General features: G+C 47.7%; 1 protein-coding gene across 1 annotated transcript in view; it reads right to left on the bottom strand.

Moving 5' to 3' along the window:
* Positions 1–25258, bottom strand: part of ttll7 (tubulin tyrosine ligase-like family, member 7) — a 170987-nt gene that overhangs the window by 21457 nt on the left and 124272 nt on the right. The window contains exons 15-17 of the mRNA XM_067989644.1: positions 20707–20990; positions 18363–18497; positions 2857–2937 (exon numbers count right to left, since the gene is read on the bottom strand). Of these exons, the coding sequence (XP_067845745.1) occupies positions 2857–2937; positions 18363–18497; positions 20707–20990 (500 nt within the window). The remainder of the gene's footprint in view (positions 1–2856; positions 2938–18362; positions 18498–20706; positions 20991–25258) is intronic.

Raw genomic sequence — 25258 nt, 5'->3', positions numbered from 1 at the left:
TATTATTTTGCTCATTAACTCTTCCAATTCCATTCACACATACTAGGCAACTGGAAGTACCACAGACCAAAAGTGTCCTCCCACTGGTTCATGCATGGTTCGACGTGAATTGAGTAGGAGCAGTCTCGAGCAATAGAGACAAATAGATGGCAATCTGAAACCCCTGCCCGCCCCACCCCCCCAACTCCCGCCCCCCCACCCCCCAGTTTTCGGGCGCAGTTGAATATCTAGGCCATGGCCCACCCTCCATTACCTCGCTCAAGCGGCCGTTCTTTAAGTGGGAGCCTTTGACGGTGGGTGCCGGCGGGTTACTTATCCGTAGAAGGCGCCACAGTCCGAGCCTGAGGCTGAGCCTCATCTGGTGCCCGGCAGGAATCTCAGCAGGAACCCGGGGCTTTGGGGGAATGTGGGGCTCTCTGCTTTTTCCTAATCAGATAGGCCAATTGCAGCACCCTCAGCTGCAGAAGGAATGAGTTAACTGAGTAGGGGTTAAATCTGGGATCTCCCAGTAGCTAAGTTACTCGTTGCTTTGACCAGCCCAGCCATCAGGGCAGCCCCGTGTTTTATGAGAATTTAACTGAGGCACAAATAGCTTTGCGTGAAGGTCCCCGATTGCTTAGTAGTCCATGGCAGTTAGTAGCCGAGTTATACAGAGCAAGAACGTCCCAGATTCAATCCACTGTGTGAGCTGAAGAAGATTACGATACAGAAAGTGGACCTTGCTTCATTGGAAGGTGGGGAGGGGTAATTTAAACTCCCCCTCCCACCGCCCGAGGAAACCAGGCAGGAAGAGGGCAGTTAAAATGGAGCAAGCGACCTGTCTGCTGGCCTCCTGCCCCGATCCTGGAGACTGCGATTTTAAACCCGCCTGAAGCCGGCCCAGTCCTTGTTTAAATTTGCAGATTGGGCTCCGCTGATGACATCCACATAAACCCCAGGCCTGCACCGGGGTAAGCACCTTGACGGCTTTCTCGCCAGGCCAAACCTGTCAGGAAGTAGATCCAAGGCCAGAAACATCTAGAAATGTTCATGTAGTTTATTTATGAGCCAGGAGGAGCAATAGCCAGAGGAGCCTTCTTGTGCCCCCATCTTCCTTCCCCCCCAACCCCTCCTTCCCCAACCACCATCTCCTCCCGACACCCCCTCCTGATCACTTGCCTTCGTGCCGAGGACCGTTCCTTCTAGTCCATGGCAGTGTCCTGCTGTCGCCCGATTTCAAAGGCCGCTTCCCACCAATTCGCTGGCCGTTTCGGTCGGGAAATTGGCTGGTGGCACGTTAATGAGACCCGGCCGTTAAAATCGGCTGTGCCTTCCTGCTACTGCTCCCGGGTGGGCCGGATGCTCGCTAGGCCACTTGCCTTCCCACCTGGGAGCTAAAATCGACCCCATTGCGTCTGTGCCAGATCTTTTGCTGGAGAAATCTAGCACTGATCCCACAGCCCCACATCTTCTGTATGTTGGCCTTTATTGTAAGGGGGTTGGAGTACAAGAGTAAGGAAGTCTTGCTGCAATTGTACAGGTCTTTGGTGAGACCACACCTGGAGTACTGTGTATAAGCTTTGGTCTCCTTACCTAAGGAAGGATGGTGAGTCTTTGGAATTCTCTACCCCAGAGGGCTGTGGATGCTCAGTCAATGAGTATGTTCAAGACTGTGATCGATACATTTTTGGACTTTAAGGGAATCAAGGGATATGGGGATCGGACGGGAAAGTGGAGTTGAGGTCGAAGATCAACCATGATCTGATTGAATGGTGGAGCAGGCTCGAGGGGCCACGTGGCCTACGCCTGCTTCTATTTCTTATGTTCTTATGTTCTCTGCTTCAAATTAGTGCTTCCCTCAGTGGTCTTTGCCTCAACCACGTCCTGTAAAAGGTCCCTCGGTGCTTTTTCGAAGAAGAGCTGGGGGGGGGGGGTCTCCCTGGTGTCCTGGCCAATATTCATCCCTCAACCAACAGATTATCTGGCCATTATCACATTCCTGTTTGTGGGAGCTTGCTGTGCCCCAATTGGCTGCCACTTTTCCCTACATTGCAACAGTGACTGCACCTCGTTGGTTGTAAAGCGTTTTGCGACGTCCTGAGGTCGTGAAAGGTGCTGTATAAATGCAAGTTCTTTCTTCCTTCTTTCTTTCTTTCTAACCGCAGAGTGCTGAGAGCTACATTCACACCCCTGCCACCGCCCCAGTTGAAGTTCAACTAACTCAGCACAGGCTGCAAATGGAACCTGGATCCTTTCTTACCTGTTTGGCTCAGCTACTAACCAGACAAACTCGCTGAGCCATTGGGCGCATCCTATCCTGCGCTGTTTGCAACTTCCAAATTCTTTTAATTCTTTTTAACGCACGCATGTAGCGATTTATTTTCTAAGCCGCTTTGCAAACTGAAGACTGCAGTGTATAATCGCAGGGATCTATAAACCCAGTGGATGTGTCTTGATTTCTTGTGCTCAGTAAAGAAACTGTCGTCAAAACTGCCTTTAATTTGGCACTTTCTCTCTCTGATAAGCCACAGAATGGTGGATGTGGGAGACAACTGTACCGGTGTAGGTACCTTCCGAGGCTGGAACTGAGGCATATTGTTGGGACAGAGCAAGGGAAGCTTCACTCAGTATCGCACCATGCTGTGCCTGACCTGGGAGTGCTTGACGCTGACACTGGAAACAGAACGTGTTCCATTGCAAAGCACCGACATCCCTCGCCTTGATGAGCATTCAAAAAAAAAATCCCGAAAGAAAGAAAATCTTGAAATCTCGCACAACAATTCTCCGTTAGGATCTGAATGAAGGCGACATCACACAGGGTCTGATTAACACGTCTTACCGTGCCAACACTTCTCCGGAAGGAAGGCGGTCACTTACCTTGCGCTGCTTTGCAGAGTCCAGTTTGACTAACCAGTAGGAGGCCACTTTTGGTTTGTGATACTTCCAGTTGTCTAGTATCTGTGAATGGAATTGGAAGAGTCAGCAAGCAAAAAAAAAATAAAACACCACAAGAGGATAGCGGAGTATAGCGGTAGAGAAAATAATGCAAATAATCGATCTGAGAAACAGTATCAGCTCCTCCAGTGAACCAGTTGGTAAAGTTATTGCGCGACTGAACCACGCAGACCGGCAGGTCCTCCCTGCTTCGGTCCCTTGTCCCTGCTGAGTTTGCTGATCTCGGCTTGGGATTGTGGTAGGCGAGCTAGAACTGGGTAGAGTAACCCTGGGCTTGGGATTGTGGTAGGCGAGTTAGAACTGGGTAGAGTAACCCTGGGCTTGGGATTGTGGTAGGCGAGTTAGAACTGGGTACAGTGACCATGGGCTTGGGATTGTGGTAGGCGAGTTAGAACTGGGTACAGTGACCCTGGGCTGGGGATTGTGGTAGGCGAGCTAGAACTGGGTACAGTAACCCTGGGCTTGGGATTGTGGTAGGCGAGTTAGAACTGGGTACAGTGACCATGGGCTTGGGATTGTGGTAGGCGAGTTAGAACTGGGTACAGTGACCCTGGGCTGGGGATTGTGGTAGGCGAGTTAGAACTGGGTACAGTGACCCTGGGCTGGGGATTGTGGTAGGCGAGCTAGAACTGGGTACAGTAACCCTGGGCTTGGATTGTGGTAAGCGAGTTAGAACTGGGTACAGTGACCCTGGGCTGGGGATTGTGGTAGGCGAGCTAGAACTGGGTAGAGTAACCCTGGGCTTGGGATTGTGGTAGGCGAGTTAGAACTGGGTACAGTGACCCTGGGCTTGGGATTGTGGTAGGCGAGTTAGAACTGGGTACAGTGACCCTGGGCTTGGGATTGTGATAGGCGAGTTAGAACTGGGTACAGTGACCCTGGGCTTGGGATTGTGGTAGGCGAGCTAGAACTGGGTACAGTGACCCTGGGCTTGGGATTGTGGTAGGCGAGTTAGAACTGGGTACAGTGACCCTGGGCTTGGGATTGTGGTAGGCGAGCTAGAACTGGGTACAGTGACCCTGGGCTTGGGATTGTGGTAGGCGAGCTAGAACTGGGTACAGTGACCCTGGGCTTGGGATTGTGGTAGGCGAGTTAGAACTGGGTACAGTGACCCTGGGCTGGGGATTGTGGTAGGCGAGCTAGAACTGGGTACAGTGACCCTGGGCTTGGGATTGTGGTAGGCGAGCTAGAACTGGGTACAGTGACCCTGGGCTTGGGATTGTGGTAGGCGAGTTAGAACTGGGTACAGTGACCCTGGGCTTGGGATTGTGGTAGGCGAGTTAGAACTGGGTACAGTGACCCTGGGCTTGGGATTGTGGTAGGCGAGCTAGAACTGGGTACAGTGACCCTGGGCTTGGGATTGTGGTAGGCGAGCTAGAACTGGGTAGAGTAACCCTGGGCTCGGGATTATGGTAGGCGAGCTAGAACTGGGTACAGTGACCCTGAGATCGGAGAAGAGAAAAACAACCAGAGCTCCTGCTCTTGATTGCTACTCAATCTTGCAACGTTCCCTTGATTCAGGAACCCATTCCTTTAGATTGGAAAATTGCACATGTCACTCCGCTATTTAAGAAAGGTGAGAGGGGGAAACCAGGAAATTATGGACCAGTTAGTCTAACATCTGTTGTCGGGAAATTATTAGAGTCATTGAAGGGTTACAGCACGGAAGGAGGCCATTCGGCCCATCGAGTCCATGCCGGCTCTACGCAAGAGCAATCCAGCTAGTCCCATTCCCCCGCCCTTTCCGTGTAGCCCTGCAGTTTTTTTCCTTTCAAGTACTTATCCAGTTCCCTTTTGAAGGCCACGATTGAATCTGCCTCCACCACCCACTCGGGCAGTGCATTCCAGATCCTAACCACTCGCTGCGTAAAAATGTTTTTCCTCGTGTCACCTTTGGTTCTTTTGCCATTCACCTTAAATCTATGTCCTCTGGTTCTTGAACCTTCCGCCAATGGGAACAGTTTCTCTCTATCTACTCTGTCTAGATCCTTCATGATTTTAACTACCTCTATCAAATCTACTCTCAACCTTCTCTGTTCCAAGGAGAACAACACCAGCTTCACCAGTCTATCCACATAACTAAAGTCCCCCATCCCTGGAATCGTTCTAGTAATTCTCTTCTGCACCCTTTCTAAGGCCTTCACATCTTTCCTGAAGTGCGGTGCCCAGAACTGGACACAATACTCCAGTTGTGGTCGAACCAGTGTTTTATAAAGGTTCATCATGACTTCCTTGCTTTTGTTCTCTATGTCACTACTTATAAAGCCCAGGATCCCGTATGCTTTTTTAACCGCTTTCTCAACCTGCCCTGCCAACTTCAATGATTTGTGCACATATACCCCCAGGTTTCTCTGTTCCAGTACCCATTTTGGAATTGTGCCCTCCAGTTTATATTGCCTCCCCTCGTTCTTCCTACCGAAATGTATCACTTTGCATTTTCCTGCGTTAAATTTCATCTGCCATGTGTCCACCCATTTCACCAGCCTGTCTATGTCCTCTTGATATCTATCACTATCCTCCTCACTGTTCACTACACTTCCAAGTTTTGTGTCATCTGCAAATTTTGAAATTGTACCCTGTACACCCAAGTCCAAGTCATTAATATATATCAAGAAAAGCAGTGGTTCCAGCACCAACCCCTGGGGAACATTACTGTACACCTCCCTCCGGTCCGAAAAACAACTGTTCACCACTACTCTCTGTTTCCTGTTGCTTAGCCAATTCTGTATCCATGCTGCTACTGCCCCCTTTATTCCATGGGCTTCAATCTTGATGTCAAGCCTATTATGCGGCACTTTATCAAACGCCTTTTGAAAATCCATATACACCACATCAACTGCATTGCCCTCATCGACCCTCTCTGTTACCACATCAAAAAACTCTATCAAGTTAGTTAAGCACGATTTGCCTTTAACAAATCCGTGCTGGCTTCCCCTAATCATTCCACACTTGTCCAAGTGACTGTTAATTCTGTCCCCGGATTACCATTTCTAAAAGTTTCCCCACCACCAAGGTTAAACTGTTGCCGGGTTTATCCTTACACCCTTTTTTGAACAAGGATGTAACATTTGCAATTCTCCAGTCCTCTGACACCACCCCTGTATCTAAAGATGTTTGGAAGATTATGGCCAGTACCTGCGCAATTTCCACCCTTACTTCCCTCAGCAACCTAGGATGCATCCCATCCGTACCAGGTGATTTATCTACTTTAAGTACAGCTAGCCTTTCTAGTATCTCCTCTTTATCAATTATTAGCCCATCCAGTATCTCAAGTATAACTTCCTTTACTGAGACTCTGGCAGCATCTTCTTCTATAGTTAAGTCTTTAATTAAGGATACAGTGACTGAACACCTTAAAAATTTTCAGTTAATCAGAGAGAGCCAGTGTGAATTCGTAAAGGGTAGGTCATGCCTGACGAACCTGTTTGAATTTTTTGAAGAGGTGACTAAAGTAGTGAACAGGGGAATGCCTCTGGTTGTTGTTTATATGGACTTCCAGAAGGCATTCGATAAAGTCCCTCATAAGAGACTGTTAGCTAAAGTTGAAGCTCATGGAATTGAGGGCAAATTATTGACCTGGTTAGGAAATTGGCTGAATGGCAGGAGACAGAGAGTAGGGATAATGGGCAGGTACTCAAATTGGCAGGATGCGACTAGTGGTGTCCCACAGGGATCTGTGTTGGGGCCTCAACTATTCACTGTATTTATTAACGACTTAGATGACGGGATAGGGAACCACATATCCAAGTCTGCCGATGACACAAAGATAGGCAACATTGTAAGCAGTGTAGATGGAAGCATAAAATTACAGACAGATATTAATAGATTAAGTGAATGGGCAAAACTGTGACAAATGGATTTCAGTGTAGGCAAGTGTGAGGTCATCCACTTTGGACCTAAAATGGATAGATCAGAGTACTTTCTAAATGATGAAAAGTTCAAAATAGTGGAGGTACAAAGAGACTTAGGAGTCCATACAGTTCATTAAAATGTCATGAACAGGTACAGAAAATAATCAAAAGGCTAATGGAATGCTGGCCTTTAGATCTGGAGGACTAGAGTACAAGGGGGTAGAAGTTATGCTGCAGCTATACAAAGCCCTGGTTAGACCACACCTGGAGTACTGTGTTCAGTTCTGGGCACTGCACCTTAGGAAGGACATATTGGCCTTGGTGGGAGTGCAGCGTAGGTTTACTAGAATGATACCTGGACTCCAAGGGTTAAATTACGAGCTGAGATTACACAAACTAGGGTTGTATTCCCTGGAATTTAGAAGATTACGGGGTGATTTGATCGAAGTTTTCAAGATATTAAGGGGAACTGATAGGGTGGATAGAGAGAAACTATTTCCACTGGTTGGGGAGTCTAGGACTAGGGGACATAGTCTAAAAATTAGAGCCAGGACTTTCAGGAGTGAAGTTAGGAAACATTTCTACACGCAAAGGGTGGTAGAAGTTTGTAACTCTTTTCCGCAAATGGCAGTTGATGCTAGTTAAATTGTTAATTTTAAATCTGAGATTGATAGATTTTCGTTAACCAAAGGTATTAAAGGATATGGGGCTAAGGTGGGTATATGGAGTTAGGTCACAGATCAGCCATGATCTCATTGAATGGCGGAACAGGCTCGAGGGGCTAAATGGCCTACTCATGTTCCTATATTCCTATGTTTGGCTGTGATGTCACCCACAGGATCATAGGAACAGGAGTAGACCATCCAGCCCCTCGAGCCTGTTCCGCCATTCAGTTGGATCATGGCTGATCTGTATCTCAAATCCATTTACCCGCTCTGGTTCCGTATCCCTTAATACCCTTACCTAACAAAAAATGATCAATCCTAGAACGAAGTGCTCCAGGTGGGGATCTAACCAGAGCATTACATAACTATAACATAACTTCTAGCTCTTTGTATTCCAGCCCCCTTGAGATGAAGATCAACAGTCCATTAGCCTTTTTAGTTATTTTTTGTACCTGTCCACTAGCTTTTAGTGATTTCTGTACTTGGGCCCCTAAATCTCTCTGTTCCTCCGCAGTTCCTAGCTTATGATAGAATAGCCTGTCAACGCTCATTGTCTGGGGCTCCCACATGAAGAATGATCACTTGGGGAAGGCACTGGACGGTGACCAATGACTGAGGAACCAAGCCCAGGCAGGAAGAGGAGGGCAAAGGAGAAAACTGATGGGGAAAATGGGCAAAAATAATTTATGGTCACCATTTTGTAAGTCTTCCCCCCATGCCCCAGGGAAACTTGAAATGCCACACAGCTTGAAGCAGAATTCTCAATGAGTTTAGTGTAAACAGCAGAAACTATTGTTTCCAAAGCAGACGATGGGACTACTTGCATTACACTGACATCACCAATGCTGTATGTTAAAATGAAATGTTTCTCATTGTCTCTTTCCTTAAAAAGGAATACCTCTGAATTTGTCTTTTACCTGTCAAACAACAAAACTTTACTTACGAGAAGAGTATGCTAACTCACCCAACTGCTCCCTGGCTCCTATAATAGCTGGTGTTCGTATCTGCCTAGGTATGGTAATTGTTCAGACAGTACACTAGAGGACCCTGTTCAAGGAGGCCATATGTAAGCTAGCTGTTATCTTGCCTTCAACTTGGTAACACCTCAACATCAGGCGTTTTGTAAATCATCCACTGTTTTCTCACTGTGCTATACTGACTGTAAAGTCTACCAAACCTTGGACGGCGTTCACTCCTGCCTATTAACATGCAATATGTAAAAATAAAACACACACAGGCTTTTGGCGGTCGATTAACATTACGCTTGTTGTGTTGTGCAGACGTTGCTCTGGGCAAGGTCTGGAAGTAGCTTTGATAAGGTGGCATGAATGGAACTGTGTGTACTGATGCGCACAGACAAAGGTCTGTAGATAACAGCAAGTTAATGGCGGGAGGAGAGAAGATGTTCACAGGACTGTTTTTATGCAGTGGCCAGATCTGAGAGTCAAGAGAAGGGCTCCCATATCAGAGGGGTAATAAACATCTCTCGCAGCCAGGGAAAGATTGCCTGGCCCATTCTTTTAAAAAAAATTCATTCTCAGGGTGTGGGTGTCGCTGGCAAGGACGGTATTTATTGCCTGTCCCCAGCTGCCCGACACTTGCTTGCTAGGCCGCTTAAGAGGGTAGTTAAGAGGCAGCCATGTTGGGGTGGCACTGGAGTCACATATAGGCCAGAGCGGGGTAAGGACGACAGGTTTCCTTCTCTAAAGGATATTTGTGAACCAGTTGGGTTTTTGTGTCAATCCGGCAATTTCATGGTCACTTTTACTGGTACCCGTATCTTATTTCCGGATTTTAAAAAAAGACTAAGTTCAAATTTGGAAACGGCAGTGGTGGGAATATGAACTCACAAACTATTGGATTACTAATTCCTGTAACATTAACCCACTACACCACTGCAGCCTGCTGCTCCTTGGGCAAAATACAGCTCTACTAATGGGAAACCCCATTGTGGCTCTGTCTGAAGAGGGGGAAAGGCGAGTCCACAGCAATTGGCAGGAGCAACACAAAGAAAATTGCTCTCCAAAGTCAGCGGGTGAAATAAGAATTCTGCAAGGCCATGAGATATCAGGGTTTAAGTTTCTTCAAATTTTACCTCCGCCTCTTCCCCAGTGCCTAGCAACTCTAGATGCGCCTCGGGACATTTTACTACATTAAAGGCGCTATGTAAATGGCAAGTTGATGTTGTGGATGCCTGCTTTATATGGGCATGATCACGGCTGAGTGTAACTAGAGTGGAAATGCTGAAAAATGGGATGGCGTTAATGCCTCATTATGGGGTAAGCCCTTCCACTGGAAATGACGCGGGAAAACTGAGCAGTCGCTAAAGTGAGTGGGGATCCAACATAAAGGATCTATGCCGCCCCGAACATTCAGGCAGTAAGAAGAGGAAAATGACTAGTCTCTAATCGAAGCAATGGTTGGCTGCCTTCCTGCTGTGTTCAGAGTGTTATGAGCAAAGCTGCCACAAGGTGGTGCATTTTTGCAATGAATAGTGGAGTAAAGTCGATCAAAAATTTGTATTTCTCCACACATAGAAAATTGTATCTTTCAGTCTCTACTTTTGCCAGTTACTTTATTTTTTTCTCTCCATCTCCTGCGATCTTGCTTTATTTTTTACCCCCTGCCCCCCCCGCCCCCCAACCCAGCTGAGTAGGCTTGCAGACAATACAAAATGATCCTCAAATCCTTATACAGTGCCCAAGTGGAAGTCTATAGCAGCAGTGAAGCAGCTACTCTGTCAGCTGTGCATCAGGTGTCAGCAATAACGGCAGGGGGATGGGATATAGAGTGGAGCTACAATAGGGGGTGATGTGCAGCCAAATATAGAGAAAAAAACAAGTCAGCTTGGAAGACAGGGCAAATATGTGAGGGCAAGGCTGGATGGCATCTATTTTAATGCAAGGAGTCTTGCGAATAAGGTGGATGAACTGAAGGTGTTGATAAACACATGGGAGTATGATATTGTTGCTGTCACAGAGACATGGTTGAGGGAGGGGCAAGACTGGCAGCTCAATATTCCGGGGTACAGAATCTTCAGGCGAGACAGAGGGGGAGGTATAAGAGGAGGTGGGGGTCGCAATATTAATTAAAGAATCAATTACTGCCATAAGGAGGGATGATATATTAGCAGGTTCCTCTAATGAGGCCATATGGGTGGAGCTTAAAAACAAAAAGGGGGCAAGCACTTTGATGGGAGTGTACTATAGGCCCCCAAACAGTCAGGGGGAGATAGAGGAACAGATATGTAGGCAAATCTCAGAAAATTGTGCAAATAATAGGGTAATAATAGTGGGGGATTTCAACTTCCCCAATATTAACTGGGATACTCAGAGTGTAAAAGGCTTAGAGGGTACAAAATTCTTAACGTGCATCCAGGAGAGCTTTTTGAGCCAGCATGTAGAAAGTCCTACAAGAGAGGGGGCGGTACTGGACCTAATTCTAGGGAATGTGGCCGGCCAAGTGGAAGAAGTGCTAGTAGGTGAGCACTTTGGTGACAGTGACCATAATTCGGTGAGATTTAAGGTGGTCATGGAAAAGGACAGGGAGGGGCCGGAAATAAAGGTTCTAAATTGGGGGAAGGCCGATTTTAATAGGATAAGGCAGGATCTGGCCAAAATGGACTGGGATCAGCTGCTTGTAGGAAAATCCGCATCGGAGCAATGGGAGTCTTTCAGAAGGGAGATTGAGACCATACAATGGCAACATGTTCCCGTAAAGGTCAAGGGTGGTTCCAAGAACTCCAGGGAACCTTGGATGTCAGGGGATATACGAGAATGGATTAGGAAAAAAAGGAGGGCTTTTGGCAGATACAAAAGGCTAAGGACGGAGGAAGCCCTAGAGGAGTACAAAAAGTGCAGGGGGATACTTAAAAAAGAAATTAGGAGATCAAGGAGGGGCCATGAAATAACACTGGCGAGCAAAATAAAGGAAAATCCTAAGATGTTTTATAAGTATATTAAGGGTAAGAGGATGACTAGGGAAAAAATAGGGCCCATTAGGGACAAAAATGGCAATCTGTGTGTGGAGCCGGCAGATGTAGGAGGGGTTCTAAATGAATTTTTTGCATCTGTTTTCACTATGGAGAAGGACGATGTAGACATAGAAATACGGCAGGGGGACTGTGATATACTCGAACATATTAACATCAAGCGGGAGGAGGTATTGGCGGTTTTAGCAGGCCTAAAAATGGATAAATCCCCAGGCCCGGACGAAATGTATCCCAGGCTACTGTGTGAGGCAAAGGAGGAGATTGCGGGGGCTCTGACACATATATTCAGAACCTCTCTGGCCACAGGGGATGTGCCAGAGGACTGGAGAACCGCTAATGTAATACCATTATTCAAGAAGAGGAGTAGGGAAAAACCGGGGAACTACAGGCCAGTGAGCCTAACATCAGTGGTAGGAAAATTATTGGAAAAAATTCTGAAGGACAAAATTAGTCTCCACTTGGAGAAGCAAGGATTAATCAGGGATAGTCAACATGGCTTTGTCAAGGGAAGATCATGTCTGACTAATTTGATTGAATTTTTTGAGGGGGTGACTAGGCGTGTGGATGAGGGTAACGCAGTGGATGTGGTATACATGGATTTCAGTAAGGCCTTCGATAAAGTCCCCCACAGGAGACTGGTCAAGAAGGTACGAGCCCATGGAATCCAGGGTGCCTTGGCACTTTGGATACAAAACTGGCTTAGTGGCAGAAGGCAGAGGGTGATGGTCGAAGGTTGTTTTTGTGACTGGAAGCCTGTGACCAGTGGGGTACCACAGGGATCGGTGCTGGGTCCCTTGCTGTTTGTGGTCTACATTAACGACTTGGATATGAATGTAAAAGGTATGATCAGTAAGTTCGCTGATGATACAAAGATTGGTAGGGTGGTAAATAGCGAGGAGGATAGCCTCAGTCTGCAGGACGATATAGATGGGTTGGTCAGATGGGCGGAACAGTGGCAAATGGAATTTAACCCGGAAAAGTGCGAGGTGATGCACTTTGGAGGGACTAACAAGGCAAGGGAATACACAATGAATGGGAGGACCCTAGGCAAGACAGAGGGTCAGAGGGATCTTGGTGTGCAAGTTCACAGATCCCTGAAGGCGGCGGAACAGGTAGATAAGGTGGTAAAGAAGGCATATGGGATACTTGCCTTTATTAGCCGAGGCATAGAATATAAGAGCAAGGAGGTTATGATGGAGCTGTATAAAACACTGGTTAGGCCACAGCTGGAGTACTGTGTGCAGTTCTGGTCGCCACACTACAGGAAGGATGTGATCGCTTTGGAGAGGGTGCAGAGGAGATTCACCAGGATGTTACCAGGGCTGGAGCGCTTCAGCTATGATGAGAGACTGGGAAGATTGGGTTTGTTTTCCTTGGAGCAGAGGAGGCTGAGGGGGGACATGATTGAGGTGTACAAAATTATGAGGGGCACAGATAGGATGGATACTAAGGAGCTTTTTCCCTTCGTTGAGGGTTCTATAACAAGGGGACATAGATTCAAGGTAAAAGGCGGGAGGTTTAGAGGGGATTTGAGAAAGAACGTTTTCACCCAGAGGGTGGTTGGAGTCTGGAACTCACTGTCTGAAAGGGTTGTGGAGGCAGGAACCCTCACAGCATTCAAGAAGCATTTGGATGAGCACTTGAAATGCCATAGCATACAAGGCTACGGACCAAATGCTGGAATATGGGATTAGAGTAGACAAGGCTGATGGCCGGCGCGGACACGATGGGCCGAAGGGCCTCTATCCGTGCTCTATGACTCTAATTGATACTAGCTCAATTGCTAAATTTAAATCTGAGATAGATAGCTTTTTGGCAACCAAAGGTATTAAGGGATATGGGCCAAAGGCAGGTATATGGAGCTAGATCACAGATCAGCCATGATCTTATCAAATGGCGGAGCAGGCACGAGGGGTTGAATGGCCTACTCCTGTTCCTATGTAGCCGTGGCTCAGTGGGTAGCACTCTCGCCTATGAATCAAGAAGGTTGCAGGTTCAAGTCCCACTCCACCACATAATCCAGGCTGATACTTCAGTGCGGTACTGAGGGAGTGCTGTACTGTCAGAGGTGCCGTCTTTCGGATGAGACGTTAAACCGAGGCCCCCCGTCCACCCTCTCAGGTGGGCGTAAAAGATCCCACGGCACTATTTCAAAGAAGAGCAGGGGAGTTCTCCCCAATGTCCTGGCCAATATTTATCCCTCAACCAACGTTGCTAATACAGATGATCTGGTCATTTATCACAATGTAGTTTGCTGTGTGCAATTTAGCTGCTGCGTTTCCCACATTACAATTGTGACTGCACTTCAAAAGTACTTCATTGGCTGTAAAGCGCTTTGGGATGTCCTGAGGTTGTGAAAGGCAGTATAGAAATGCAAGTCTTTCTTTTTACCTCAAGAACCCCATTTGGGCACTGGGAACGGAGCTCCCTCTGAGAGTCACGAATGCTGACAACATTGCTATTGTCAGCTGCTGATAGTTGATTGGATGGTTGTATGAAGAATGGGTCAAGGAACCCATGCAAGAAAGGGAACTATGGGCCCTGATATTAAGCAACAACCAAGAGATGGTACAGCAGGTCAGAGTCAGTGAACACCTTGGCAACAGTGGCCATAATATGGTGGAAATTAAGGGTTGGGCTTCTGATGGAAAAGAGAATGAGGACAATAGAAGCATTGGACTTTAGAAAGGGAGATTGTGAGGGGTGGGCTCAGGAATCTGGACAGTACCGTTCGAAGGGGAAAGCCACGGAAGCATGAAAAATGGATCAGGCTGAGAAATATTACATACAGAGCGCAGAACACATACATAGCAATGGGAAAGAAGGGTGGATAGATGTGGACAACAATGCAAATCATACAGGGAATGAGGCCAAAAAAGAGACTGCTCCTCACGTATAATACTCCAGATAGCACGGTGGGCCGAGAGGGATGTAAAACAAAGTGAAGGTTGAAAACTGGTCAGAAGTGCTAAAGTAGAAGAGAGGGTTAAGATGGCAGGGAATATTAAAAGAAATGTCAAGCATTTCTTTAAGCACCTGTCAATTGCCAGTGACGTTGCCCAGGATCAGTTGGTGAATATGACCTAGAAGTTCCACGGACGGGACCATCCCAGCCAAAGTGCCAACATGCGCCCGTCGGTTGACTCCGAAGTTTGTAGGGTCAGGGAGAGGAGCTACAAGTAGCTGGGCTTGTGGAGCGCCCCCAGGCTAAAATGGCCAGAAAGTCCAGCAGAAGCTTGGACGGGTGTCAGGTCCACCACCTCCCCTCCCAAACATGTTGCACCCTCTCTATTTCGGGGGTCAAAGTCCCGATTCCGGCTTGGGCCCTCATGTGGCCTGCACATGCCATCCATTGGTGAGGTACTCCTGGTGAGATCGGGAGGACCCCACACCGATCCTGTGTCAGGTTCCGACAGCGGGAAGGCGTGTGAAGCTCCCGGACTTAGGAAGCTATCACTTTGATGGCAGCGTCATTGAATCATACAGCCCAGAAGGAGGCCATTCAGCCCACCGTGCCTGTGCCCGCTTTTTGAAAGAACTATCCAATTAGTCCCCACTCAACTGCTCTTTCCCCATAGCCCTGCAAATGTTTCCTTTTCAAGTTTTTATCTAATTCCCTTTTGAAAGTTACTACTGAATCTGCTTCCACCACCCTTTCAGGCAGTGCATTCCAGATCATAACAACTCGCTGCGTAAAAAAATTTCTCCTCATCTCGTCTCTGGTTCTTTTGCCAATTACCATAAATCTGTGTCCTCTGGTTACCGACCCTCCTGCCAGTGGAAGCAGTTTCTCCTTATTTTTATCTATCAAAACCTCTCATGATTTTGAACACCTCTATTAAATCTCACCTTAACCTTCTCTACTCTAAGGAGAACAATCCCAGCTTCTCTAGCCTCTCCAAATGTTCTAAAAAATGTTCTTTCAAAACTGAACATTCCTGCAGAGGATCTCAATAGCTAAGGCTTATCTGTGATGCTACTTCCGTGAAGGGCTACCTTCCCTTCTGACATATGAAGTACTAAAACTTCAAAAGCACCATCGAAAGGAACAGAAATTCTTTCCAGAGTCCATTGAGCCAGGATGAAAAGATTGGACACATTCATAAATGAGCAATAAAAGGAAACAGGTCCTTCTATTTTTATTTAACTAGTGGTAAAAGAATGGGTGTAGCTTCCAAACCTTTCATCTCGCTAGTCGTTTTGAGTTCATGAATAGAACTATTTAGTCCAAAAAAATACTTTGCCCTGAGTTACTTCCACCAGACCATTGTCTTGTCAGATAAAAGGATCCATTTCAAAGGCTTTGGCTTTTTAATGGGGTACATCAAATTTAAATTGTTCCCAGATGTTTTTCCTCATCCCCAGTACTTCATTATCACTAATTAAAGTGTTGAGCTGTCAAAGTGGTGCTCAATTAAACAAGGAAGCCTATCTATGGTCTGAGCTGAGATAGCTGGTCTCAGGAGGAGCACTGCTCGAGCCCAGTTTAAGAAGGGGAACATCGGTCAGGGTCTCTGCTCCTACACATGCTATCCAGCGACCTCTGCTGGAAGAGCATGAACATTGGTTGAGAACAGGATTGGGGTTGGCTATCAGGCCCATCCCTCTCCCCTGTGGTGGAATACCCTACATACTTCAGATTGTCTGAGCTCCTTCTGTCTCTCACACCAGATGCATACAGAGACACACACACACACACACACACGCACGCACGCAGAAAGGCCACTTGTGTGAGGTATTGGATATTAGCCGGCTGCTGTGGATTCATATTCAGGAAAGAGTCAACACCTTCAGTAGAGGCAGGGGAAAGGAAGAAAAAACAGCAGAAAGGGAAAAAAAAGAAACCTACAGGGCAACTGAATTAAAAGGCAGAGAGAAAGGTGTTACTGCAATGAAAGGCCTTCAAGGTATCTACCCTAATAAGACATTCTGTTGTCTATATTTATCACACGACTGGTAAGAGGGTTGAGGGACTTCAGTTACGCGGAGAGACGCTGGGATTGTTCTCCTTAGAGCAGAAAAGGTTAAGGGGAGATTTGATAGAGGTGTTCAAAATCATGAAGGGTTTTGATAGAGTAAATAAGGAGAAACTGTTTCCAGTGGCAGAAGGGTCGGTAACCAGAGGACACAGATTTAAGGTGATTGGCAAAAGAACCAGAGGGGAGATGAGGAGAACTTTTTTTTAACGCAGTGAGTTGTTATGATCTGGAATGCGCTGCCTGAAAGGGTGGTGGAAACAGATTCAGTCGTAACTTTCAAAAGAGAATTGGATAAATACTTGAAGGGGAAAAAATTTGCAGGGCTATGGGGAAAGAGCAGGAGAGTGGGACTAATTGGATAGCTCTATCAAAGAGCCAGCACAGGCACAATGGGCTGAATGGCCTCCTTCTGGGCTGTAAGATTCTATGACTGTGAGCTGAAAAGTGTCAAGTTATTTCTTATAAGGGTTAATTCTCTGCTTCCAGCAGGGAAATTGGACTCAAAGGGAGCCTATGTTGCAGATAGAGCTACAACACTGTAGCCCCAATTCTTTGATCCGTGCTCCCTGTGAATGCGGCTCCTCGCTGGGAGCGTAGGAACGTGGGATTATCCCTATAGTCCCCACACAAAAACGTAGCCAAACCTTTCTTTTAAAAACTATTTGATGTTGAATTTTTTTGGGGGTGGGTGTGGGGAACAATGGCAGACCCGCCTCCAACAGCTTCCGATCCCGCCTCTCTCCTGTATTATTTCTCACTATTTGTCCTGCTCCTGACGCTAAGCGTTCTCCTGAGCGCTCTACAGCCTTCTGGTCTGAATGTTCATTCTATTAATTTTGGACCTTGGCTGATAATCCTATTGTCATGTGAGTCAGGGGTTAGGAATGCATCGCAGGTCTATTGGTATTTCAGGGGGAGGTGGGAGGTGGGAGGGGGGGGTAGGGTGGAAGTGGGTTAGGTGTAGACTTTTTTTTAATATTCGTTCATGGGATGTGGGGGTCACTGGCAAGGCCGGCATTTATTGCCCATCCCTAATTACCCTTGAGAAGGTGGTGGTGAGCCGCCTTCTTGAACTGCTGCAGTCCGTGTGGTGAAGGTTCTCCCACGGTGCTGCCAACTCCCTCCCAACTTCATCTCACCCTACCAACATATCCATCTATCCCTTTCTCCCTCATGTGTTTATCTAGCTTCCCCTTAATTGCATCTACGCTATTCACCTCAACTACTCCTTGTGGTAGCGAGTTCCACATTCTAACCACTCTCTGGGTAAAGAAGTTTCTCCTGAATTCGGTATGGAATTTACTGGTGACTATCTTATATTTATGGCCCCTAGTTTTGGTCTCCCCCACAAGTGGAAACATCTTCTCTACGTCTATCTTATCAAAATCCTTGCAGATTTGACTCTTTTTTTTGTAAGTGCGCAACATTCCCAGTCTTTTTTCCCTGTCTTATTTGACGATTTTCATCACATTTTGTAACCAATCTGTACCGTTGCACACTGAACACTAACATCATCCAGGACAACCTCATCACTGAAGGGATTTTCATTGCCTCACTGAGGTTACCTTTTACCTACCATCCTCCAGCTTTCACCTCTTTCCAGCTCTTCAGAAAACGTCTCTGCTGGCCACCATCCGGCCACCATCCATTGACTCCTCTCAGCGACAGCAATCGTTCCTGACACTTAATCCCGTATCAATTCGGCACCTGGTTCAATCTAGACCGTGACAGCTAGGCATCTAAAGACGGGCAGGAGATCAATGGAAAACCCTGAAGAAAAGGCGGTTTTTAACCATTTGCGCCGTTTCTCCGAATTTATAAATAAGTCTATTTCCTTTTTGTTTTATTCAACCTTGGATTACGATGAACTCTAAGACAAGATCACTTGAGAACTTTACAATGGCAGCTGCCGATCGGCACCAGTGCGCAACTGAACACTCACATCATCCAGAAGGACCTCAGCTTCTTCGTTCGATTTCCCTGGGAATTTGATTCTCATCTCATTGAGGGCCACCAAAGTTTCTTTGGTCAGTTCTCCCTCTTGTTGCTTTGTTCTAAAATTCAAAAAGGAGACTCGCTAAAAACGAAGAAAACAGTTGAGGATTAGGACCTTGTTAACTTGAGGTCACAGTCAATAAACAGGACAGTCAACAAAGACACTGAGATCAGAGATATGCTGAGCCATTCTCTCCTTTCCTTTGCCTAGTTAGGGGTCTAATTTCCTCAGCATGGTGCTTTTTAGCGCAGTAGTTGGTATATTCCTGTTAAGTTCTGTTAATATCTGCTGAGAGAAGGTTTGAGGTCGTCGAGATAGTAACAGAATTCAGCAGAGGCAGGGGTAGGAACTCAGAAGTCAGAACCCAGAAATTCCACCGGGCGTGCTCCACTGGAGGGACGACGGCAGAACACAACCTCAGTCCACCCCCGCCCCAAGCCAAGTGTGGGCTGGGATCAGTCACCTTTCCCTTCGAAAGGTTTGGGGTCTTTCAAAAAGGCCTCAGTAAAAACTCACGCCAGCTCTCATCTGGCTAGGGTTCCGCTGGTGTGTCATAAAAGCGTAGAGGGCTCAGTTCCCTGGGTAGCCCGGCATTCCCCTCCAACACCCCCTCCGCCACGACTCGTTGACGTGGGGTCATGAAACATCTGCTCGTGTCCTCCTGCCACCAGCAACCGTCCCGCATAGATAGATAGATAATCATAGAGCACAGAAGGAGGCCATTCAGCCCATCATGCCTGTGCCAGCTCTTTGAAAGAGCTATCCAATTAGTCCCACTATCCCGCTCTTTCCCTATAGCCCTGCAAACTTTTCCATTTCAAGTATATATGGCAGGGTAAATGCGGAGAGGCTGCTTCCCCTGACTGGGGAGTTTAGAACTAGTCTCAGGATAAGAGGTTGGCCATTTAAGACTGAGATGAGGAGAAATTTCTTCACTCAGAGGGCTGTGAATCTTTGGAATTCTCTACCCCCGAGGGCTGTGGATGCTGAGTCGTTGAGTATATTCAAGACCGAGATCGATAGATTTTTTTTGACTCTAAGGGAATCAAGGGATATGGGGATCAGGCTGGAAAGTTGAGTTGGGTTGAAGATCAGCCATGATCTTATTGAATGGCGGAGCAGGCTCGAGGGGCCATATGGCCCACACCTGTTCCTATTTATTATGTTCTTATGTTCTTCTATAGCGCCTTTAACATAGTAAGACATCTCAAGGCCCTTCACATCAGCGATATGAAATAAAATTTAACACCAAGCCACATATGGAGATATTAGGACACTTTGGTCAAAGAGGTAGGTTCTAAGGAGCGCCTGAAAGGAGGAGAGGTAGAGAGGCGGAAAGACTGAGGGTGGGAATTCCAGAGCTTTGGGCCTAGGCAGATGAAGGCACGGCCGCCAATGGTGGAGCGATTAAAATCGGGGATGCGCAAGAGGCCAGAATTGGAGGAGCGCAGAGACCTCGGAGGGTTGTAGGGCTGGGGGAGGTTACAGAGATAGGGAGGGGGCGAGGCCATGGAGGGATTTGAACACAAAGGTGAGAATTTTAAAATCGAGTTGTTGGCTAGGGGCTGCAGAAAGTAACCTGAGACGTCAGCTGCTGATACACACAGGCAGGAACGACTTTTGAACTGAAGTAACCTGGGTTCAGTCGCTGGCCTCAGCTGGCTGGAACCGGTATACCCGAAAAGGAGAGCCGACGCTGGCCAGGCGTTCCGTTCTCTCTCTCTCTCTCTCGACGTCGTCTCTACGTCCCTGACGTAGGGTCCTCCACTTCCGCGACGGTTGGTCTCCGGAGTCTTCGCTGTGGCTCCACGCCCCAGATCCTTCATTCTTATTCCGAATCTTATCTCTTCAAGCTGTGCTGTCTCTCTATTTCGTTGGTTTAGGCTTCCTCGCTTTTTGCCTGTGTCTTCTCCTCATTGGCTCTGTCCCAAGGACTTAGGAGGCATTACCTCATTACTCCTTTTCTAAATAAGGACTTGTGTCTTATCACATTTCCTTTGTCTTTCACAAAACTTACTAAGCCAGTAACCGTAACCGGTGACCTCCGGTCAACAGAGGCGCTGCCATGTCAAATCCGTACCAGTACCTTATAGGCATTCTAGGCACGACATTTTAAAACATGCTGACCTTACCTCTCTCCGGTGAGAATTTCGCTCTGCGTAAATTAACCATTTCACAGTCCGGCAAAAAAAAAATTTGGAGCCAGTTCGACCAGTCAAGACAGAAAATGAAGTGCAGGTCATCGGTACGGTGGCTAATTCAGCGTTTTACCGATAACGTTAGTGCTTACCGGTGCAGAATGGATGGTGCACAGGCTGGTACTGTGAGGAATCCGCTGGGCGGTGGTATTGCGATTCAGAGACTGCGACCGTGTGCCAGAAGGAAGTCTGGATGAGGATACCGTGGGTTTAGCAGAAGTGGACCGGGGCTCTGGTATATTTGAATGTGAATTTGTTGCCAAGGCAGAGATTGAGCGAGGGCAGGATGTTGAGCGTCTGATTGGCACCGATGTAGTTGGCAATGCTGAAGGGGACGGCTTTGTGGTCCTGGCCGGAGGATTCCATTGATTCCTACCTGAAAATAGATGTCAATAGAAAATAAAGTGTAAAATATCAATGGCAGTTCATATCAGTGCTTTTCTCCACACGTATGTTTCGTGTTGTAGCCTTCCTGCCTCTCTTACTTCCATGACTTCCGCTGGTTGGAAGCAAGAGCCATAGGCTTTTCCAAACTTTTCCCATCAAACTCCCGGGTGGGGAAAGTTCGGCTCTCGAATGACCGGCCTCGTCCAGGAAGGTCATGAGAGGCTCGGCCTTATTTGAACGGCTGGGCCTCGTCGACCACACCGCTGCCTGACTTCCCGGCCACACCGGGAGGGAAGCGACTGAAAGTTGGGCGGCCCGGCCCAGCCCATGGTGAGTCTCCGGAGGCAGTGGTTCTGGCCGAGGGGAGTGGGGGTGGTGGGGGGGGGGGGGGTTCCTGGGCGGTCACAGCTGTTCGCGAAGGAGGAGTGGGATTCCGGGGCAGGGGAGGCCGACATTTTCCCTGTGGGGTCCTGGAGGAGCATTCCTGCACCTCCTGGCCCCACAAAGGGAATTTTTAAACTTACCTGGAACTCTTTGGTATTTGGACCTGGTCGTAGCTGCCAGGGCGACCGCTGTCCTATCGCATCTTATTGACGTAATCACGTAAATGTCTGAGGCTCCCGCCTGGAAAAATCAGGCGTTTTGAAACGGGAACGGAGTGGGTAAAACTGCCGGCCTAGATTCCAACGAGACTGGGGAAGAGTTAAAAAATTCCCCTCAAGGTGCGAGTTACAGCAAATTCACTTTGAGGTGACAAGACAAGCTATGTTGATTGTCCACTGAGGCATACTACTTTACCTAATGGTCTCTGTAACGGTTCATGAAATTCATCCAATGTACGCCTAGCCAGGACAATCGAGGACTGCGCTCTGGATTGCTCTGTCGCTCAAGAGTGAGGGATCTGCTGGAACACTCAATAGAGTTTGACCAACGAAGTCGTTGAAGCTGCCCAATCCGTCGGTAAGTTGCTCGGACGAAAGCGTTCCCTCCGCGCGGAAGCCGAGCCCATTTCAGTTGGTTTTCTTCCGAGCGTTGGCGCCCTTTGGCTTCGCCAATGCTGCTGGTGACCCGCAACGCGTCACAGGAGTAACCGAGAGCAGCCTCCCCACCCAGACAGGATGGCAAGCGGGGCTGGATTTTGATGGGGAGTTCGGTCCGGCGGAAACAGGGTTGGGGGCACCCTGAAAATCGCTCCGATGGCCGCATCGATCCTCCCGCCCGGTCCTACCAGAGTTGGTGGCACTCTCGCCTCTGAGTCAGAAGGATGTTGGTTCGAGCCCTACTCCAGGGACTCGAGCATACAATCTAGGGCTGACACCCCCAGTGCAGCACCGACAGAGTGCAGTTCTGTCGGAGGTGCCGTCTTTTGGGATGAGACGTTAAACCGAGGCCCCGTCTGCCCTCTCAGGTGGGTGGTACTATTTCAAAGAAAAGCAGTGGCGTTCTCCCCATCCTGGGCCAATATTTATTCCCCAACCAACATCATTAAAAATACAGATTCTCCAGGATGGCTGGTACCTTCACCACATGGACTGCAGTGATCCAAGAGCCAAAATCTACAAAGTTACACCACTTCATTGATTTTTAAAGTCTATTGTAACCCCAGTGGTTGGAATTCTCTGCTGCTCCCTGTGTGTTTAGCAACCCTGAAAACACAGTGGGAAGATTCCACCCACCGCTATTTCTAGTGAAATTGTAAACGTATTCTAAAACGTGTTGCTTGCACACGAAGGGCCGAATCTCCGCTGGGGTGGGGGGTGGGGTTCTCCCTGCTTGTAACTTTGGCGGCCGATCCACAGAAACCCCGGAGAAACGGCGTGCCAGCATTCACGCCCAGCTTTCCCCGGGGTTTCCTCGGCTCTTTTGCCAAAATTAACGGCGGACGAGCAGAGGAGAAAACCCCTAGCGGAGGCTCACCTGACCCTCAAACCCCCCCCCCCCCCGCCAATAGTCCCCAGCTGATTGTCTGGGTGAACATGAAAAAAAGACTTGCCTTTCACGACCTCAGGACATCCCAAAGCGCTTTACAGCCAATGTTGTACTTTTGAAGTGTAATCACCGTTGTAATGTAAGAAATGCAGCAGCCAATTTGCGCACAGCAAGATCCCACAAACAGCAAGGTGATAATAACCAGATAATCTGTTTTTAAGTGATGTTGGTTGAGGGAGAAATATTGGCCAGGACACCAGGGAGAACTTCCCTGCTCTTCTTCGAAATAGTGCCATGGGATCTTTTACTTCCACCAGAGAGGGGCAGACGGGGCCTTAGTTTAACGTCTCATCCAAAAGACTACACCTCCGACAGTGAAACATTCCCTCAGTACTACACTGGAGTGTCAGCCTATATAATGCGTTCAAGTCCCTGGAGTGGGACTTGAACCCACAAGCTCGCGACTCAGAGGTGAGAGTGCTACCCGATGAGCCACGGCTGACTGGAGCTCGTTGCTGATTTTGGACTTTTGGGGATGCCGAGACAGGCACGCAAATGCGTTAAACAGTGCCTTCACCTCCATGACAATCTCATGGACAATCGATGTCATAGAATGCAGTGTGGGCAGTAACCTTGTCCATATAGGGGCCAGAAGACTTCAGTTACATCTAAACAAAAAGAATAGCGGCCAGGTAATTGTATTGTGTTTCTAAATGGTGGCATCACCCCTCCCTATCACTGTAACCTCCTCCAGCTCTGCAACCCTCCGAGATCTCTGCGTTCCTCCAATTCTGGCCTCTTGCGCATCCCCAATTTTCATCGCTCCACCATTGGCGGCCGTGCCTTCAGCTGCCTATGCCCTAAACTCTGGAATTCCCTCCCAAAACCTCTCCGCCTCTCTCTCATCCATTAAGACGCTCCTTAAAACCTCCCTCTTTGTCACCTGCCCCAATATCTCCTTACTTGGCTCGGTGTCATATTTTTGTCAAATAACGCTCCTGTGAAGCGCCTTTGGACGTTTTGCTACATTAAAGGCGCTATATAAATGCAAGTTGTTGTTGTTAGCCATGACAGCTCTCCCCACATCTCAATTCTCTGTGCTTCCTCTATATCTTTTCATGCCCTTATTTCCCTAATGAGAACATAACCTGCCGAAGACCCAATAATATTTCGGGTCTCGCCTTTAACACACGTGTGCCATCAAAGCCACTGGGACCTTGTCCGCCTGCGTTTCCGTGTGGTCCACAACAGTAGAACTTCGCGCACAAGAAAAGGGTGATGAGTGCCACCTCATCACTCGACGACATCTGCCCATGGAAATACCCTCCACCAAGTTTAGCCTGCGAGCTGACGCAGTTGCCCAGGGTGTGGCCGTCATCCTAGGGACTACTAGGAGCCACGGGCGAGAGTTGTGAGCAGCACTGGAGATCAGAGATGGGATCGCGGCTGGCTCCTGGTCAAAGGTGCTACCCCTAATGTTACACGTAAAAGACACTGCCCTTTTAACACCTCCATTTATTCTGCATCCGTGGCCTACTGGGGGAACGCAACACCATCCTTTATGTGAAGAATTATTTTCTGGATTCGCTGTCAACTGGCATAATACGAGTCTTATGATTATTTCCCCTTGTTCTGCAATCCTCCTCTTGAGGAAAGAGTCATTCCCTATCTCCACTTAAATTTGGTCAACTGCTTTAATGTAACTTCAAATATGTACACGCTAATCTGATTCAATAGTAACTTTCAAAATGGAATTGGATATATACTTAAAAAGGAAAAATTTGCTGGGCTATAGGGACAGAGCGGGGGAGTGGGACTACTTGGATAGCTCTTCCAAAGAGCCGGCACAGATATGATGGGCTGAGTGGCCTCCTTCTGTGCTGTTGATTCTCTCCCATAGCATGGTTAGCAGAGAGTTATCCTTGCTCCTGCCAATACTACCTCCATCAACCAACTCCATCAAAATACACATGCCACTAAAAGTAGAAAAGTAGCGATGACACAGGTTAATAAGGCCATAAAAAAGCAAACCAAGCGCTGGGATTCATTCCTAGAGAGATAGGATTGAAAAGCAGAGAAGTTATGTTAAAATTGTATAGAACCTGAGTTAGACCACACTTGGAGTACTGTGGACAGGTCTGGTCTCCATATTATAAAAAGGATATAGAGGCACTGGAGAAGGTGCAAACAAACTTTACTAGGATAATACTAAAACTGAAAGGTTACACCTATCAGGAAAGGCTGAACAGGTTGGGGCTCAGAGAAGGCTGAGGGATGACCTAATAGAGGTCTTTAAGATTATGAAAGAGTTTGATAGGGTAGACGTAG

Source organism: Heptranchias perlo, chromosome 9, assembly GCF_035084215.1.
Source record: "Heptranchias perlo isolate sHepPer1 chromosome 9, sHepPer1.hap1, whole genome shotgun sequence".
Lineage (NCBI taxonomy): Eukaryota > Metazoa > Chordata > Chondrichthyes > Hexanchiformes > Hexanchidae > Heptranchias > Heptranchias perlo.
This window is presented reverse-complemented; position numbering and strand designations above follow the sequence as displayed.